Genomic DNA, 17,383 nt, shown 5'->3' with positions numbered 1-17,383 from the left:
GGATCTCAACATCCAGCCCGTCGCCCGGCCCCGCATACTTACTTGAATGTGTCGCGCCCGACCAAGCGCAATGCAATGGTCTGCGCGCGCTCGTAGGCCGGCTGGGGTGACCACTAGTGTCGCCCAGTCCGGCGTATTTGCTTGAAGATCTCACAGGAAAAAACACTGGAGAAAAACTACCTAAAAAATATTTTTTCTAAAAAAAAAAAAAATCTTGCCAGGACCAGAGATCCCAGCAAGGAACTTAGGTCCTTACTCCTGACTAGACAGAAAAAAACTGATGCCTTGTAGCAGAGAGAGGGAGGATATACCCTCTGGGACTGCCCCTAGGGTGGAGCCAGAACGTTTTTTCTTTTCTGCCTAGTCCTACTCCTGCGGAGACAACATAACCCAGTTCTTGTGAATCAAGAAGACTACGTCTGTCAATGAGCGACAGAGAAAGTGGTTTTAAAGGCAAAACATTTTTTTTTACCTTAATACATTCCCTGTATTAAGGTGAAAAAAGTCCCAGAAGAAGTATCACTAACCTCCTCCCTAAATACCTAACGAGTACCCAATCCATCTAGCGCTGTGCCTGCCTGCAGTGATTCGCTCCCTGCTCACAGCACACAGAGGCAGCAGCGGGAGAGGTTGACTCTTACTGTTGTCATTCAAATCCTGTGAATAGAGAGCAGGAGGCAGGCCTGAGCTGTGTGTCTTTGGATGCACAAAGTTTGGCTTGGGAGTGCACCCACATATGTGCCCCCATACCACAAAGCTTGCATTGGGGTCACACTCAGAGTGGACAGCATCAGCGAGGGACCCCAGAAGAGGAGGTAAAGGGTGGCTCTGTGGAATATTATTGCACAGAGCAGGTAAAATATAACATTTATTTTTCTAGTTGGAAAAAATAAAAAAATTAGAACCACTTCAAGTTATTAGTGTGTCCCTAGGACAGGGAGTAAAGCCTTGTGTACAAGGGTCGAAACCAGCCCTTGCGTACATCTATTTGTTCTACAGAAGCTGGTCTCAACTGGCTTCTGTCAAACTGGCATGCTGAAAAACCAGCACCACATGTGATCAGCGCCGATAGTCAATGGTTGCCAGCTCTGATCGGTGTGTTCTGGCAGGAAAGGGGGGTTATAATACAATAGCACAATGGGGGAGATCGCCGTACTAACAGCTTGTGTTAGTACGGCGATCTCTCAATTTGTTTTCGTGTATAAGGCTTGAAGGGAATTCTCCCTAACTGGGAAAACCTTTCCCTGCTCTAACCAAAATGAATAAAGTATTGCCATTCGATATACTGTAAATTGGCCAAGGTAAGCAGAGAGCTCCTTATAGTGGCTGTACCTGTACAAACCAGATTTCTGGTCTCCATCAACACAAAACAGACATTTCCTGTTGTCACCAGACAATAAAATCTACCAGCTGGAGCACATCTCAATTTTTCTGTATTTATGATGCCCCAACCCCTCATGAAAATGATTAAAGGGCTTGGGACTACTATTAGATGGGCGTGTGAATCAACTTTTTTTTTAACGCTAAAAGAAAGGAGCAGGAGGGCCATCATAAATATTAACATTTCCTGTACAAATTGCAGTGGTTCTGTGCTAGAGGGCAACAAAAGGTTATCTCTAGGTCATTGTGAAGTGGCCTCAAGCTAGAAACACAGGATTTAAGTCACAGAGGACTGTAATAGCCACCAGTGCTACCAAGGATGAGACCCTTTTTTTTTTAAATCACAAATTGGCAAGTTAGGCAACTATCATTTAGTTCAAGGGACACTCCACAGTTTTACAGATAAGCTTCTGAAGTGGATAATATGCCAAATAGCTGATCCCTTAAAACAAATATTTCATGTCAGAAAAATAATGGCTTCTGGCTTGGAAATCTGCAATAATGGCACAGACCTATGTGTTCTTTGTCTAGCACTTTATTTTTATTTGCACCAGTCTGGTCAGGTGATCTTCCAGCTCAGGGAGCACTCGACAATGGCTGGGAATACTGTAAGCCATGACATCACTCACAGGCTCCCGTCGATGCTCCTTCCTCTCCCCCGCAACAGCTGCTCACCGACACAGGGGAGCCAAAACCATGGGACCACTTTACCAGACCAGAGCAGATTAAAAAAGTAAGTACGGGAAGCGGGAAGGAACATTTTAAGAATTATACATAGGCTTTTCTTTCACTTTAAAGGTTATGGGGTTTATCATAAACCTTTTATATGTGTTTATTTTATTTAAATGGGACATTATGTGATGTTACTAGCGGAGCAACAAATAGTCTTTAGGGTGGCTGTTAGTACAAAATTACTGCTGCAGTATATTATTAAGAAGGAACACTACAATTCATCAGCACTACAATACTTTTTTTATATTACTTTTTACCTTAGCGGTGTTGTCTGTTAGGGGGATACCATTTTTGGAATTCAGCATCCCGGAAATGTAAAGTAGGGAAGGGCTATAAACAGGAGGGGGGGGGGGCAATTGTTGAGAATAAAGTTCTCACAGAGACAAAGAGCAGTCGGGGACCATTTGGACAGTGAGCACACCCTCAGTACACTACCTTGGGCCCCAGGGTTGTACACATGTGCAGCAGCATTAAGGCCCAGCCACTGCAAATATGTGTTGTGGCAACGGGAAGAGATAAACATAAAACCATGCATGTAACAAAGGTATAGAACTCCACCAACACTCTTTAGGAAGATAAAAGTAGCTGCTTTGCCATTCCACCTAAGCAGACATAAGGTGACCACCCATCTTCTTACCAGAAAAACTGTCCTTATCCATGGCAGTCAGACTCCGAGCTTGGTAAAGATAGCAGCGAAGGTGATATGTGAAGACGCCTAAAAGAAAAAAAAGTCATGATGATTTGGGGAGCCATGTCATCTGCTGGTGTTGGTCCACTGTTTTTTATCAAGTCCAAAGTCAGTGCAGCCCTCTACCAGGAAATTCTAGAGCACTTCATGCTTCCCTCTGCTGACCAAGTTTATGGAGATGCTGATTTCATTTTCCAGCAGGACTTGGCACCTACCCACACTGCCAGAAGTACCAATACCTGGTTTAATGATTATGGTATCACTGTGCTTGATTGGCAGGCAAACTTGCCTGACCTAAACCCCATAGAGAATCTGTGGGGTATCGTAAGGAGGAAAATGAGAGGGACGCCAGACCCAACAATGCAGACAAGTTAAAGGCCGCTATCAAAAGCAACCTGGGCTTCCATAACACCTCATCAGTGCCAAAGGCTGATTGCCCTCATGTTACGCCTCATTGATGCAGTAATTAATGCAAAAGGAGCCCCGACCAAGTATTGAATGCATACTACTCTGTACATGGACATACTTTTCAGTAAGCCAACATTTCTGTATTATACATTTTTTTTTTTATTGGTCTTATGTAATATTCGAATGAAGCTGAATTTTGAATTAAAGAAATGCTTGAAATATATCACTCTGTGTAACACAGCTATATAAAATATAATAGTTTAACTTTTTGAATTTAATTACTTAAATAAATTAACTTTTTGATGATATTCTAATTTAATAGTAGCACCTGTATATGTTTTACACAAAAAATCCCCAGCAGCAAAACTGTTCTAGAACTTCTTGGCTCTCCAATTTTCATCCTAAAGACGAACCCTGTGGACTGACAAAATGGTAAACAGAACTCCTTCGTCTACTTTGCAGGCACTTCTACGTACATGCCCCTTCCCTCAAATTTTCCAGAGCGACATGTTCAACCATCAACAGAAAATCTATCTGTCAAATGTTTATCATCCATATTATATGCATTTTAACTGATTTAACAAATTTGGCTTCTGCTTAGACAATTCACTCATGCAGCCAAGCTTTTCTAGATCCTCATCTGCTGCCAGGTGCCATATAAAAGCTTCAAGGCTACTTCATTAAATAGTAATAAAGTTTAAATTATACTTACGATCAAAGATACAAGAGACAATTGGCGTGTTTGCTCCAAAAATATTAGCTGCAGTTTCCTTCCCCTTCTTTTCTTCTTCCTCTGAAGTCGTATCAGAGCCCTATGTACAGTTAAATACTGGTCATAAACAGCTATATATATATACATACATACACACACACATATATATATATATATATATATACATACACATACATACACACACACATATATACATACACATATATATATCTATTTATATATACATATACACACACATACACACATCTTTATATATCTCTCAACACAATCTCAAATAATAAACTATATGTTCATTTTGTGGAAGCATACTAAAAAATATCAGCATAAGGTAACATCAAAATATGATTAGTTTTAGATAACCCATATAACAATGCATAGGGTGATTGTAGACATATAAGCCCATTTGCAACATGGCAGATGAGTACTGTATATAATTCTTTGTTATTTGCACTAGTAGGTAATTTTTCAGAATGCGCCTTAGGGGATCTACCCCCTTCTTTTAGCTTAAAGCAGCACTCCATCTATATATTAAATTATGTTCTATAACCTATAAAATGTACCAATGTTTTTTTTTTTTTTTTGGAAGGTACAACTTGCAGAAACTTTACTCATTACCGAGAGATGTAAAATGGTTTCTAATGAGCACTGTAGGGAAATGATGATCTCTTGATATATTGTTGTAAAGCATTTAAAAAAAAATAATAATAATAAGCACCCTAATTAACGCAATACAATTTTGACATTCTCTATGTCTGAGAGCATTTCCTTAAAAACTTGCGATCAGAGATTAAATAATGAGAGTTTTACAAGCGCTCAGTGGAGGTAGTGCTGAAAAGAAAACAACAATTATTGCATATGCATACATTATAAAGGGATTGGCTTGCACCCGAAGGTTCTTAAAGAGCTGAGCCAGGTGATAGCCAGACCATTATTCTTGATCTTTAAGGATAGTCTACAGATGGGTATGGTACCAATATTTAAAAAGGGCCGATATATCCCGGGTAACTATAGACCTGTCAGCCTAACATCAGTAGTCGGCAAGATTTTGGAGGGGATGTTAAGAGACTATATACAAGACCTTAGTAATGAAAACGGTATTATTATTAGTGATCAGCATGGATTCATGAAAAATCGTTCTTGCCAGACCAATCTATTAACCTTCTACGATGAAGTGAGCTGCCATCTAGATAAAGGAAGGCCTGTGGATGTGGTGTATCTGGATTTTGCAAAGGCATTTGACACCGTTCCCCACAAACGCTTACTGTACAAACTAAGGTATGTAGGTATGGACCATAGAGTGAGCACCTGGATAGAGAACTGGCTCCAGGGGAGAGTCCAGAGGGTGGCGATAAATGGGGAGTATTCGGATTGGGAGGGCGTGGAAAGTGGGGTCCCCCAAGGTTCTATCCTGGGACCAATCCTGTTTAAATTTATTCATAAACGATCTAGAGGACGGGATATCTAGCCCAATCTCAATATTTTCGAATTCTACTAAACTAAGCATGCCAATATCTTCTATGTAGGATGTGGAAACCTTACAAGCAGACCTGAACAAAATAATGGGGTGGGCAACTACATGGCAGATGAGGTTTAATGTTGAAAAATGTAAAGTAATGCACTTGGGCATTAAAAACACGAAAGCAAGCTACTCACTAGGGGGGAAACCTCTGGGTGAATCTAAGATGGAAAATGACCTGGAAATACTATTGGACAACAGGCTTGGCAGTGGCATGCAATGCCAAGCCGCTGCAAGCAAAGCCAACAAAATACTGGCATGTATAAAAAAAAAAGGGAATCACTCCAGAAATAAAGAGATTATTCTCCCACTCTACAAGACTCTGGTCCGGCCACTTCTGGAGTATTCCGTCCAGTTCTGGGCACCGGTCCTCAGAAAGGATGTGCTGGCACTGGAGTGCTGGAACTGGAGAGAGTCCAGAGAAGGGCAACAAAGATAATTAGGGGAATGAAGGACATCAGCTATTAAGGAAAGACTACAAACATTGAACTTATTCTCTCTGGAGAAGAGACGCTTGAGAGGGGATATGATATCAATGTACAAATACTGAACTGGGGATGACCCTAGCATAAGGAACAAACTTTTCAGAGAAAGGGAATACAATAAGACATGTGGGCACTCACTAAAACTAGAGGAAAAACAGTTTAACCTTAAAATACGTAAGGGGTTCTTTACTGTCAGAGCAGTAAGGAAGCGGAATTCTCTTCCACAAGCAGTAGTATCAGCAGGGAGCATCGTTAGTTTCAAAAAACGATTAGATGGACACTTTAAAGACCACAACATACAGGGGTATACAATGTACGGTTAACAGCAAACACACACACATCATAGGTTGAACTGGAAGGACTGATGTCATTTTTCATCCTCACAAACTATGCAACTGATTGTAATCGAACGATTAAAAAAAAAAAAAAAAAACGTTTAAACTCTGTACTCCACTGAATATGGTGTAAAAACCCAGGAAATCAGTTTGATCAAGAATTAAATATAGTGTAGTATATTTATTAGGCAATAAAGCACAAAATAATAAAAAGGCAATGCTAGCATTCACGTGGACCCATGGGAAAATAAAGGAAGACTTACACAGTGATACATGTTGCTTTCTTGCTTTCAGGGAAGAAAGGATTTAAAAAAGGTAATAAGCTACATGTATTTTAAAATGTGAAATAAAGCCAGCAAGTTTTTTGTAGCTCCAAAAAGATGCAGGATGTGCAGAAGGGTCTGTGTAGACCAGTGAAGAGTTTGGAGGTGTTTGGGCTAGGATCCAACCCATTTGTGTGAGCCTGATAGATAGCTGTACATACTGAGCTGTACATACTGGGCCAATCATCTGTGTCAAGAAGCATTCTTCACTCCCCAGCCACACATGTACAAGAGGTGTGTGTGTGGCTGCAGGGTGGGGAATACCCCAACTGCAGATGACTGGCCTAAATGCTAGTCCAAAAAAAAAAAAAAAACCCAAGCTCATTACTAGTGTAGAGAAAAGAATTATGAAAGGTTCTTCTGCATTATAATGGAGGTTTTTTTTTTTATTAGAAAAAGTAATAAAATGTTATCAGTGCATTTTGTGATGCTGGGTAGGGTCTTCAGGGTTGGAGCACAGAGGACTTCCTCTGGCAAGTAGAGTGTTTTGAAGTGTTATGCGGTAAAAAGAAAATGTTATTTTTAAGCATTATACACACAGCTATCTAAACACAAGACAGACCTTATTTGCATCAGAGCACTTGTTACAACCATCACTCCAATGTGCAATAAATTAAGCTGTCACAAAGAGCAGTTTAGGGGACCAAAAACAGGCACAGAACTGTATCCTGGATGGAGTCATAAATTTTTGAGCAATTGTAGGTAACCTGTCAGGATCACCAATCTAAGTAAGCCCAGTGTGGTCAAAGTGGAAACATGTTGTAAACATGGGGCAAGTGATCTCCCCACACTGATGAAAAATGACCCCCATAAAGTATGCTATAAATGAATCTGACAAATAATTCTCTTTTCTCTGGTACTCACAATAGCTCCTTCCAGTTTGAAAATAGCAGATGCTCCGAGACTCTCTGAAGGGGCCATTTTTCTTCTCCAGCGTCTTCGTCGGAATGTGTCTGAGCTTCGCTGTTTCAAGTGAAATTTCCAGCCTATGAGAGCGGCATATTCCCAGCCTTCCTGGTCTTCTGGAGAAAGGGTTGCCTACATCAAAACAAGAGAATGCAATAAAGTGGCACGATAGAAGGTAAACATGTCCTACAGGGGCGGATTGAGAACCCTCAGGGCCCCCAGGCAAAATAAATTAAGGGCCCCCTTCCAGGCCTCACCCATGTTCCACCTCCAGTCAACCCTTGCCACACCCACATTCTGCCTCCAGCCACACCCACATCCTGCCTTCAGAAGAAGGGGAGGAGAGCGGACGTGTGTCTCCTCGTCTCTGTCCCCTCTATCTGGCGGCACCTGCTTTGCCAGGCCCAGACGCAGGAGATGGGCAAGCACGCTCAGAATACATAGTTGGCACTATAATGGGGTGCACTGTTGCCAACCCCCCTGAGTGAAATTTACTGAGAGGGTGTCCAAAATTTACAAGACAGAGTCACATGAAATTTACTAACAGAGCCACATTTTTTACAGACAATTCAATAAATTACATAAAATTGCTAATTTTAGTGCAAAACAGTGCAAATATCAATATTTAGGCTATATAGTGTTAATCGCACATGTTACTAGTGTGATTAGCAATGTGTTTTAGGTATAAGAAAAGGCCAAAAGCATATTTCTCCATTTATATGAAGGTCAAGTTAATAAAACCCAACACAGGCTTTTCCTTTACAGTAAGTGGGAACTCTGTGGACCCTGAAGTAAAAGAGAACATTGTGGGCCCTGATGTAAAGGAGAACTCTAAGGACTCTGATGTAAGAGGCTTTGCTGTGGACTCTGGTGTAAAGGGAAACTCCGATGTAAAAGAGTCTCTGGTCACCACAGTCACCTTTACACAAGAGTCCATAGAGCTCCTCCTTACATTACTGTCCACAGAGACTGCAAACACTGCACAAGAGGTGGTCAGAGACTGCGAACATGGCACAAGAGATGGTCAGAGACTGCGGACATGGCACAAGAGATGGTCAGAGACTGCGGACATGGCACAAGAGATGGTCAGAGACTGCGGACATGGCACAAGAGATGTCAGAGACTGCGGACATGGCACAAGAGATGTCAGAGACTGCGGACATGGCACAAGAGATGTCAGAGACTGCGGACATGGCACAAGAGATGGTCAGAGACGGCATACATGGCACAACAGATGATCAGAGACTGCAGACATGGCACAAGGGATGGTCAGTGACTGTATACAAGGCACAAGAGAAGATCAGGGACTGCAAACATGGAACAAGTGACGGTCAGCAACTGCATACATGGCAAAAGGGACGGTCAAAAACTGCGGGCATGGCACAAGGGACGGTCAGATACTGCGGCATGGCACAAGGGATGGTAAGAGACTGTGGGCATGGCACAAGGGATGGTAAGAGACTGTGGGCATGGCACAAGGGATGGTAAGAGACTGTGGGCATGGCACAAGGGACGGTAAGAGCCTGTGGGTATGGCACAAGGGACGGTAAGAGCCTGTGGGCATGGCACAAGGGGTGGTAAGAGACTGCGGGCATGGCACAAGGGGCAGTAAGAGACTGCGGGCATGGCAAAAGGGGCAGTAAGAGACTGCGGGCATGGCAAAAGGGGCAGTAAGAGACTGCGGGCATGGCACAAGGGGCAGTAAGAGACTGCGGGCATGGCACAAGGGGCAGTAAGAGACTGCGGGCGTGGCACAAGGGGCAGTAAGAGACTGTGGGCATGGCACAAGGGGCGGTTAGAGACTGAGGGCATGGCACAAGGGGCGGTTAGAGACTGAGGGCATGGCACAAGGGGTGGTCAGAAACTGCAGGCATGGCACAAGGGGTGGTCAGAGAATGCGGCCATGGCCCAAGGGGCGGTCAGAAACTGCTGGCAAGGCACAAGGGGTGGTCAGAGACTGCAGGCATGGCACAAGGGGCAGTCAGAGACTGCGAGCATGGAACAAGGGGTGGCTGGTACAATATTATTCACAGCCAGATTCTGACAGCATAAAGATAAAAGCAGGCTGTATACCCTACCTTCCAGACATGGTATGGAAAAATCTTCATCTGTGGTGGTATCCGTGCCACTGCGCCCCCTCCCCCCTGGTCTCACTCGTCTTCAGGCTCCTCCCCCTTGTCTCACGCAACTCCTCCCCCTTGTCTAGATTGGCTTCAGGCTCTTCCCCGGACTCATCTCACATGGTCTCCAGTTCAGCGGCGATGGCCTGTGTGTGCTGCTGAACTGGAGGTGTTCCTGTCCACTCTCTGCTACCGCCCAGATGGAAGGAGGGATTTTTTTTTTCAGGGTCCAGTGATCCATGCCTTGACGGCTAAAGAGAGGGGGGCGGAGTCTTCTAGCTGAGGCTGCCTCTCTGCCTTGCATCTGGCGCAGGAGTGAAGTAGGCAGCGCCGGGCCCCTCCTCCCACGAAAGCATCACCGGCTGCCGGGCCCCTCCCCTCTTCCCACTTACGTAGCCCCGATAGCCTGTACTGGGCAGCGGACCCCTAATCGGCCGGGCCCTCGGACCACGTCCAAAGTGCCCGACCGCTCAGTCCACCCCTGATGTCCTATATTCTTTAACCAATTTATATCAGCTTTGTAACCCTTTGTAAGGCATATGCAAAGTATTTAATCAAGTTTGAAGACAATTCTGTCCTAAGTCACCATGCTACATTCCATAGACACAAACTAGCCGTGCTTATTCATAATGACTGTCATGTGCTGAAATCACAGCTCATACTTGGGCACTTTTCTAGGCCTTTCCAATGACTCACCTTATCATTACTAAATATCACTTTTGCCAAGTTAAGGTCCTCTATAGCCATTGTTCACAACCTGCAGCCCCTTGATACTTGTCGTTCCACCTCTGGACCCCAGAAGTCCGAAGCAGGAGTGGAGGCATAGATTTGTGAAGAGATAATAGCAATGATATCTACTAGCCTCAAGTAATGCGTCTCTATTGTCTCGCCATCTTCTACAGCATGTCTCCAAAAACAGCTATAGCATGTCCACAATCAATGTCCATAATATCCTCTAGTGTGTTTGCAGTCTCTGACACAATCTTCTCTAGCACCACTAGATAATGACCGTAATGAGCAGACCCTTGGTGATGTCAGGGGCCATAATTGAGGCCCCCAGTTGTAGTTGACAACCACAGCTTTATAGTGAGTAAAAGCTACCAGACCTATGTTGGTGCCTAAATTCTACTGTCAAAATAACTCCTTTGTTACATTTTCAAGTATGCCTGGGTAAAACTACACTTCGATAATAAGTTGGGGAAGGCTTCAACCCTTATTAGCTTTTCATTGCACCTATGTCATATTTTCCCTCACTTCTATGATGAAATTGTTGTTGCATTGACAGTAAGTGATGGTAAATCTCTGTATGGAATCCCAGGGAGCAGTAAAGAAAATGGACAGGTTTATGATTATTCCCCATCTTATCCAATACCAGAAAAAAATGTTTTGGAAGCACATTCGCTTTAAATGTTGCTATTCCACATTTGTGGGGCCAAAGCACTGTACTAAATCTTACCTTTCTGGCAGCAGTGACATTAGGGTCCTTTTTCCTCTTCCTCACTAGCCGCCGCCTCCTGTGAGTGTGATACATTTTCTCTGCAGCCACCCAAGACTTGGGTTTGGAGTCAGGAGGAATGGTGATGCCGTACTCCCAACCTGCAGGGATAGCCCACACGTTAGTGAATGACTTCTGTTAGGGCAGACAAAAGCTGGGTTCTGTTGACATATTTGCTTTAGTTCAGAATCAATCTGCAGCCTGATCTACAAATTTGTTTTAGGACAGTGTTTGAGAATGAAGCCGGTGGATTAACTTGTCAGGCAACCAGAATGTGAGAAGTCTTTAGCAAGACAACCTATAGATTTGTCTCAGAAACAGATTTCCTTACTTTTTGGAAGTTAAATCTATGAAAACAGAATTGTAATTGGGTACTCTATTAGCTCTTGTGAATAAGCCAAATAAAGTTCTGTTCATTCAGCTGTAACACAACAGACAGCCAACTGCCAGCAGTGATTAGTGCTTGGTATATTTATTGAGAGAAACAGGCGCAAGGTTCCCAAGTAATAGGCTTCTCTAGGTCTCATGATCCACTGCTGACCACTGTTCCAGGGAAAGGGGCTATTTTATTGAAAAGTGGAAAAAAAAAAACCACAGGAAACTACATATACCCATCATGCACTGCCTTACTGCAACACAGTAGGGTGAGCTTTACCCCTCCTGGACCACACCTCCCTCATTACTGTAACGCCTCTCTTTATTTCCACCCACATTCCTACTTCCTCATTTATATAAGTACATGGGAAGAGTGGGTGGAGACATTCAGCTGTCATTGTTTTTGTAATCCAGCTTGGGGGGGGGGGGTTCGTGTGTAAAACACACCAGTTTCGCTTTCAGGCATCACTTAGACCTAGTGTAGCGGGAGCGCACGTTTTGTGGTGTGTTTCTTCTGCGACATGCATAAGGCAATCCATTGATTTCAATGGGCTTCCCTATGCATGACAAAAGCAGCAAAGAAGCTCATGGAGCATTTTGTTGCGTTGCAGTTTGCACATTTTTTACCACGCATTTTGGCAGATTCAAATCGGGTTTTTGCACATGACAAAACATGCGTTTGCTTCCACCTTTGTGGTGCCATTAACAATTAATGACACAACAAGCACAACATACATTTTTAATGTTTTCAAGGGAAAAATAGCAGAAATGTGCACTTCTGCATGTATGCTTGGAATGCGCAGATGAGCATGAAGCCTCAAAGTAAAACTATCCTGGTATTTAACAATGCCCCTTTAGGACCCTGCCTCTAATATTGCAAATTGGCCACTCTCACACTTTTTTGGCCACCTTGCAGATGAGCACAATCGGCCCATAGAAGTGTATGCAGACGCAGCAGTTGCCCTGGGCACAGACAGAAATCAAAAACTAAATCCAAAGGAAAACTTTCAGGGAATCTCTCTCTTTCTCCCTCTGTATGCTATCATCTCGCTCTCTCTCCCCCACCCCCCCCCCCCATGAAATAGTTAATTTCTGGTGTATTACAGACTTCCAAGGACACGCTCCTTCTGTTTTCAATATCACAGCTCTGTTCCACATAGGCTGTTACAGTATGTGATTGCTCAGCTCTTTCTCCGGCACAGTGTGCACAGTCTGCCAAATTAATGATCTGCACAGGGAGAAGGAGAAGCACCAAATGATCGATCAGCAGAGGAAGCCACTGGCTGTGTATTCAGGGAGAACGATGCCCACTGACAAGGAATGCATCAGAGAAACTTGTAACTACAGAGGTGTGCAAGACACATGGGAGCAGTGCTATATTAGAGCTGTGGGTGGGGAATCGATGCATTTGTGCTGTGGATGGGTTTTAGAAAGCATCGCAGCACTAGACAAAGTAGAGGAGATTTAGCAATCTCCTAGAGAATGAGGGCAGGAGCAGGGTGTGGTTTCACGACATCCGCTGCTGAATAACTTCCTCACTCTAACAGTGTTGCCACCCTGCGTGACATATACCAGAATTCCCATTAATATATGAAGGGGTGTTTTTTTTTTTTTTTTTTTTATAGAAGAAAGCAGAGGCTGAGGTGATGCCTATTCCAGAACATAGGGACAGATTTTTCTTTTTTGCAACACAGGCTCATTAATTGTATATTGGTACATAGGAAAGCTGTAAAAATGGTTAACTTAGCCTTTTAATATTTATATTTCAATTTGGTGTCATACCATTCTCATCCACAGCACGGTTAATATCATAGATCCAGGCATCATCCTCCCACATCCATCCATATGGGCACTCAAACTCCCCCGGAGATGGGTTCTTCTCCCCGTTCTGAAGAAGAAAAAAAAAATAAATAAAAAGTAGACTAAGGAGGATTAAGATCAATTCTATTCTTAAGATGATGAGCTTAAGGGCTCATTCACACCATACCTGCATGAAAACTTAAGGGAAATTCATGCAGATTTCACTTGTAGAGACATCCATTTACATCAATTTTTTATACGTGTTTCAAGAGGAGCTCCAGGCTCCTTCAGAAAAAAATTCAACATTATAAATACTGTAGCTGCTGACTATTATTAGGACACTTACCTGTCCATGGATCCAGCAGTGTTTTCACCCGAGACAATTCTTCAATCGGCTCTCGGGTGCTGCCGTCACCATTTTGTGTAAGGAAACCTGGCAGTAAAGCTTTGCCGGTACCCTACTGCGCAAGCACGGCACGTGCTGCACTTTGTGAATAGCCCGGCGGCGGGAGGAGGATGGGTGGCCAAAACTCCGAATGACTTTGCCGCAGCGAAGTCAACAGGAAGTAGGAGAGGGTACCTGTCAAAACCAGGTACCCGCTCCCCCAGAAAGGTGCCAAATGTGGCAGCGAAGGAGACAAATAAGCAGAGCTTCCCCTTTTGGGTGGCGCTCCGCTTTGTCAGTTTTTATGTGCGTCAGTTAGGTGCACGGCTCACACCAATGTTAAGGTCACCTCAGTTTTTTTTTTCCTGTGTAGAAAACTGCATACACGTTGCAAATTCCTGCGCAGAAAAAAATCTGCATGTGTGGCGTGAACAGAGCACATAGAGAACAAATAGTTTCTTTGTGCCCTGGCAGAACACGTGAAGAAAAACAGACATCTCTGCACCACGGTGTGAACGAGGCCTAAAGCGTAACTAAACCCTTCTATCCTTTTCAGCCAAGGAAGCTGGCATCTTCGTTTTTGTATGATCTACAACAGTCAAAGAGCTAAACAGGTGATTAGATATGACCCCAGCCATTTGATGGTTTGACAATTTGGTTAAGAGCACAAGCAAATGTGACCGCATTCCCTGCATGCCGGGAATGTAACCATTTTTTTTAAAACCATTAAAATCATTGGGCTTAAGCAGGCCATACTTTATACAATTTTCTTATTCAGTTTCCTTTAGTGCAAGGGACTGCCTAATTGCATAAAAATTGAAAGGGTTTAGGTTTGACCTCCTATTATATGGTTTTGGTAAATCTGAAAAAAAAGCTGGACAAGAAAAAAAAGTGTATAAATGTATGGCCAGCCTTCGTTCCAGTTTGAAACCAAGTAACATCCAAAACACAAAAAAATTATATATTCCAGGTTACTAATCCAGGTAAAAATAAAAGGGAATCTAAGGCAGTCACCACATTTAAGTAGTAAGCTGCAATAGATTATGATTTAGGGTTGAAAGCCTAACTCCAGGATTTACAGAACTTTAAATAATTCATTTGGACAAAGCTGTTCCAAACAATTTCATTCACTGACAGAGGTACAGCTGGAAGAACTGTAAATACTGTATGTAGCATCAGCATTATGTTCTGGCCATTCACATGAAGGTTTGCATGAATGAATACAAGGCTTCCTCTGATTATCTAGGGTGGAGTGGTGGGCACATCTCAGTGAAGTAAATAGTTTGTTTGGACCAGCTTGACCCTAATGATGTTTAAAGTTAGCTAAAAGCTGAAGTTAAGCTTTAAATACTGCTTTAAGCAACTGAGCTTTATAAACAATTGGCTTTTTTTCCAGGAGTTAAAGTGATTGTAAAGGCAGAAGGTTTTTTTATCTTAATGCACTCTATTATAATGCACTCTATTATATGCCAGAGGTCCATAATCCACCATTCTTTATCCAAGTCTGGTGGCTTCCTATGTAATTGCTTTACATGTTGCTGCACTGTATGGATCTCCATTTGTTTTATTTCAAATATTATTTTAGCTATTTTGGTTAATTTTAATAAATACTAAACTATGAGGACATTTCCTTTATCCTATGCTTGGTAATTTATCAGACTGTTTTTTTGGCTTCAACATCTGAGGAAATTCTGTCCTTTGGAGGGATAAGAAGATCATTCCCCGCCTGACCTTTCTTGGCTTCATCTAACACGCATTAGCTGTCTTGACATGACAGCATATGGGTCTGGTGAGTTTTCACTTCTTACTTTGGTGGAGGATCTTTAATGGTGTCGGTTTTAATTACATTGACACAGAATATCACTATCCGTATGGGTTTGCTGTCTTTGGACTTTTTGTTTATTGGACTGAATTTTACATTTATTTCATCATATTTCATCACTTACCTAGCGCTGCAACCTTTATTATTTATATTAAAATAAAACCCGTGCGCAGCTGCCCCCCTAATACTTACTGAGCCCGTCTTTATCCAGCAATGTTGCTGGAGTGTCTCAGCTGCCAAGGACTCCCCTCCCCACTGGCTGAGACAGCAGCGTGGCACGATTGGCTCCCGCTGCTGTCAAAGTCAACAAAACAGAAGAGAGAGGGGGCGGAGTCGGGGCACGGCTCAGTGTCTGAATGGACACAGGGAGCTGTGACTCAGCTCGGTGCCCCTATAGCAAGCAGCTTGCTGTGGGGGCACTCAATAGGAGGGAGGGGCCAGGAGCACCCGAGAAGAGGGACACGAGAAGAGGAAGGTCCGGGTCACTCTGTGCAAAACCAACTGCACAGAGGATGTAAGTATAACATTTTTTTTTGCTTTTGTTTTTTTTAAATGAGACTTTACAATCCCTTTAAGAATAGCCTGGTAAATATGAAAACGGGGCTTGGAGAAGCACCTGGTAGCTGGAAATAGGTACATTGGAAATACTCATATATAAACCTGACAAAAATAAATAAAAAATTATGTTAAAAAAATGTTGTAACGCCTGACTTGAATAAATATTGCAAATACACAAAACATTATACGGTTATTTTAAATTAGATGAGAGTGTATTTGATAAAAGAGTGCAAACAGTCAATCCATCACATCAGTAGAGAAAGGCACGAACAATGAAAAGATTGGTTGGAATGGGTTACTGCAATGTACACATTGCTATGAGCCTTGATTAAATAAGCACACCAATCTCTCAGTACCACATTCATTTATATGTTGCTATCATTACTTACAACATCTGTGTACGTCTCATCAGATTGTTTCCATTCACCACCAGGATAGCGGCTCTCATTCTGAAATACTTCATCTGTGAACTCGCTGTGACCGGCGTCTGCTTCGGTTAGTAAGCTGAAATACAGCCAAAAGATCAACGATTGGAAGACTGAAAACCAAACGCAACTTGGCTAGTTTCACAATATAATCACAACATGGGGATTAGCTTGTAAAAAGGTCAGTAAAGCATTGCTTTTTTTTTTTTTTTTTTTTTTTTTTTAATGCAAATTGCACTGTGTTGACATGGTTTATTTTCAAAACTTACAGAGGTGCAAAAAGAAGAACTGATATTGCAATGAAAAATGAACATTGCAAAAAAAAAAAATTATATATATATATATATATATATATATATATATATATATATATATATATATATATATATATATATATATATATATATATATATATATATATATATATATATATATATAGAGAGAGAGAGAGAGAGAGAGAGAGAGAGAGAGAGCTTCTTTTACATATTCCTTCCCGGAGAAAAAAAAAATCTTGGAATCCTATTCCATAAACATAAAGACACATAGAAGTCCACTTTTCTATCAGAGGACCTACTTTATATAGAATGTATGCAACGTGTTGTCCTGAAGGCAGACAGTGTGCATTTGGGGCCATGCAGCCACCCCTGTCAAATTAGGATGTGCGGCTGCATCCCTACAGCCTCTGCATCCCCATAGAGCAACAAGGTTTCCTGCTCGCAGATCCAGGCTGTTCTCTACACAAACAGATTGCTTTTTCAAGTGTATGGGCCACGGAGCACATGTGAATGAAGCCTTATTTCTAAAGAGTAAGGCCCCTTTCACACTTGTGCGACTCGTCCTGCAACTTGGGACTGCAAAGTCGCATGACATGTCATACCCCATGATTTCCAATGAGTA

General features: G+C 42.5%; 1 protein-coding gene across 3 annotated transcripts in view; it reads right to left on the bottom strand.

Annotated features, from left to right (window-relative positions):
* Window positions 1-17,383, bottom strand: part of MYOF (myoferlin) — a 291,688-nt gene that overhangs the window by 73,598 nt on the left and 200,707 nt on the right. For all 3 annotated transcript variants that reach the window (XM_082267590.1, XM_082267588.1, XM_082267589.1), the window contains 6 exons: window positions 16,451-16,565; window positions 13,279-13,384; window positions 11,083-11,222; window positions 7,465-7,638; window positions 3,921-4,020; window positions 2,750-2,827 (listed from right to left, as the gene is read on the bottom strand). In XM_082267590.1, coding sequence (XP_082123716.1) covers window positions 2,750-2,827; window positions 3,921-4,020; window positions 7,465-7,638; window positions 11,083-11,222; window positions 13,279-13,384; window positions 16,451-16,565 — 713 coding nt within the window. The remainder of the gene's footprint in view (window positions 1-2,749; window positions 2,828-3,920; window positions 4,021-7,464; window positions 7,639-11,082; window positions 11,223-13,278; window positions 13,385-16,450; window positions 16,566-17,383) is intronic.

This window comes from Pelophylax lessonae (assembly GCF_965119305.1).
Source record: "Pelophylax lessonae genome assembly, chromosome: 9".
NCBI classification, from domain to species: domain Eukaryota; kingdom Metazoa; phylum Chordata; class Amphibia; order Anura; family Ranidae; genus Pelophylax; species Pelophylax lessonae.
This window is presented reverse-complemented; position numbering and strand designations above follow the sequence as displayed.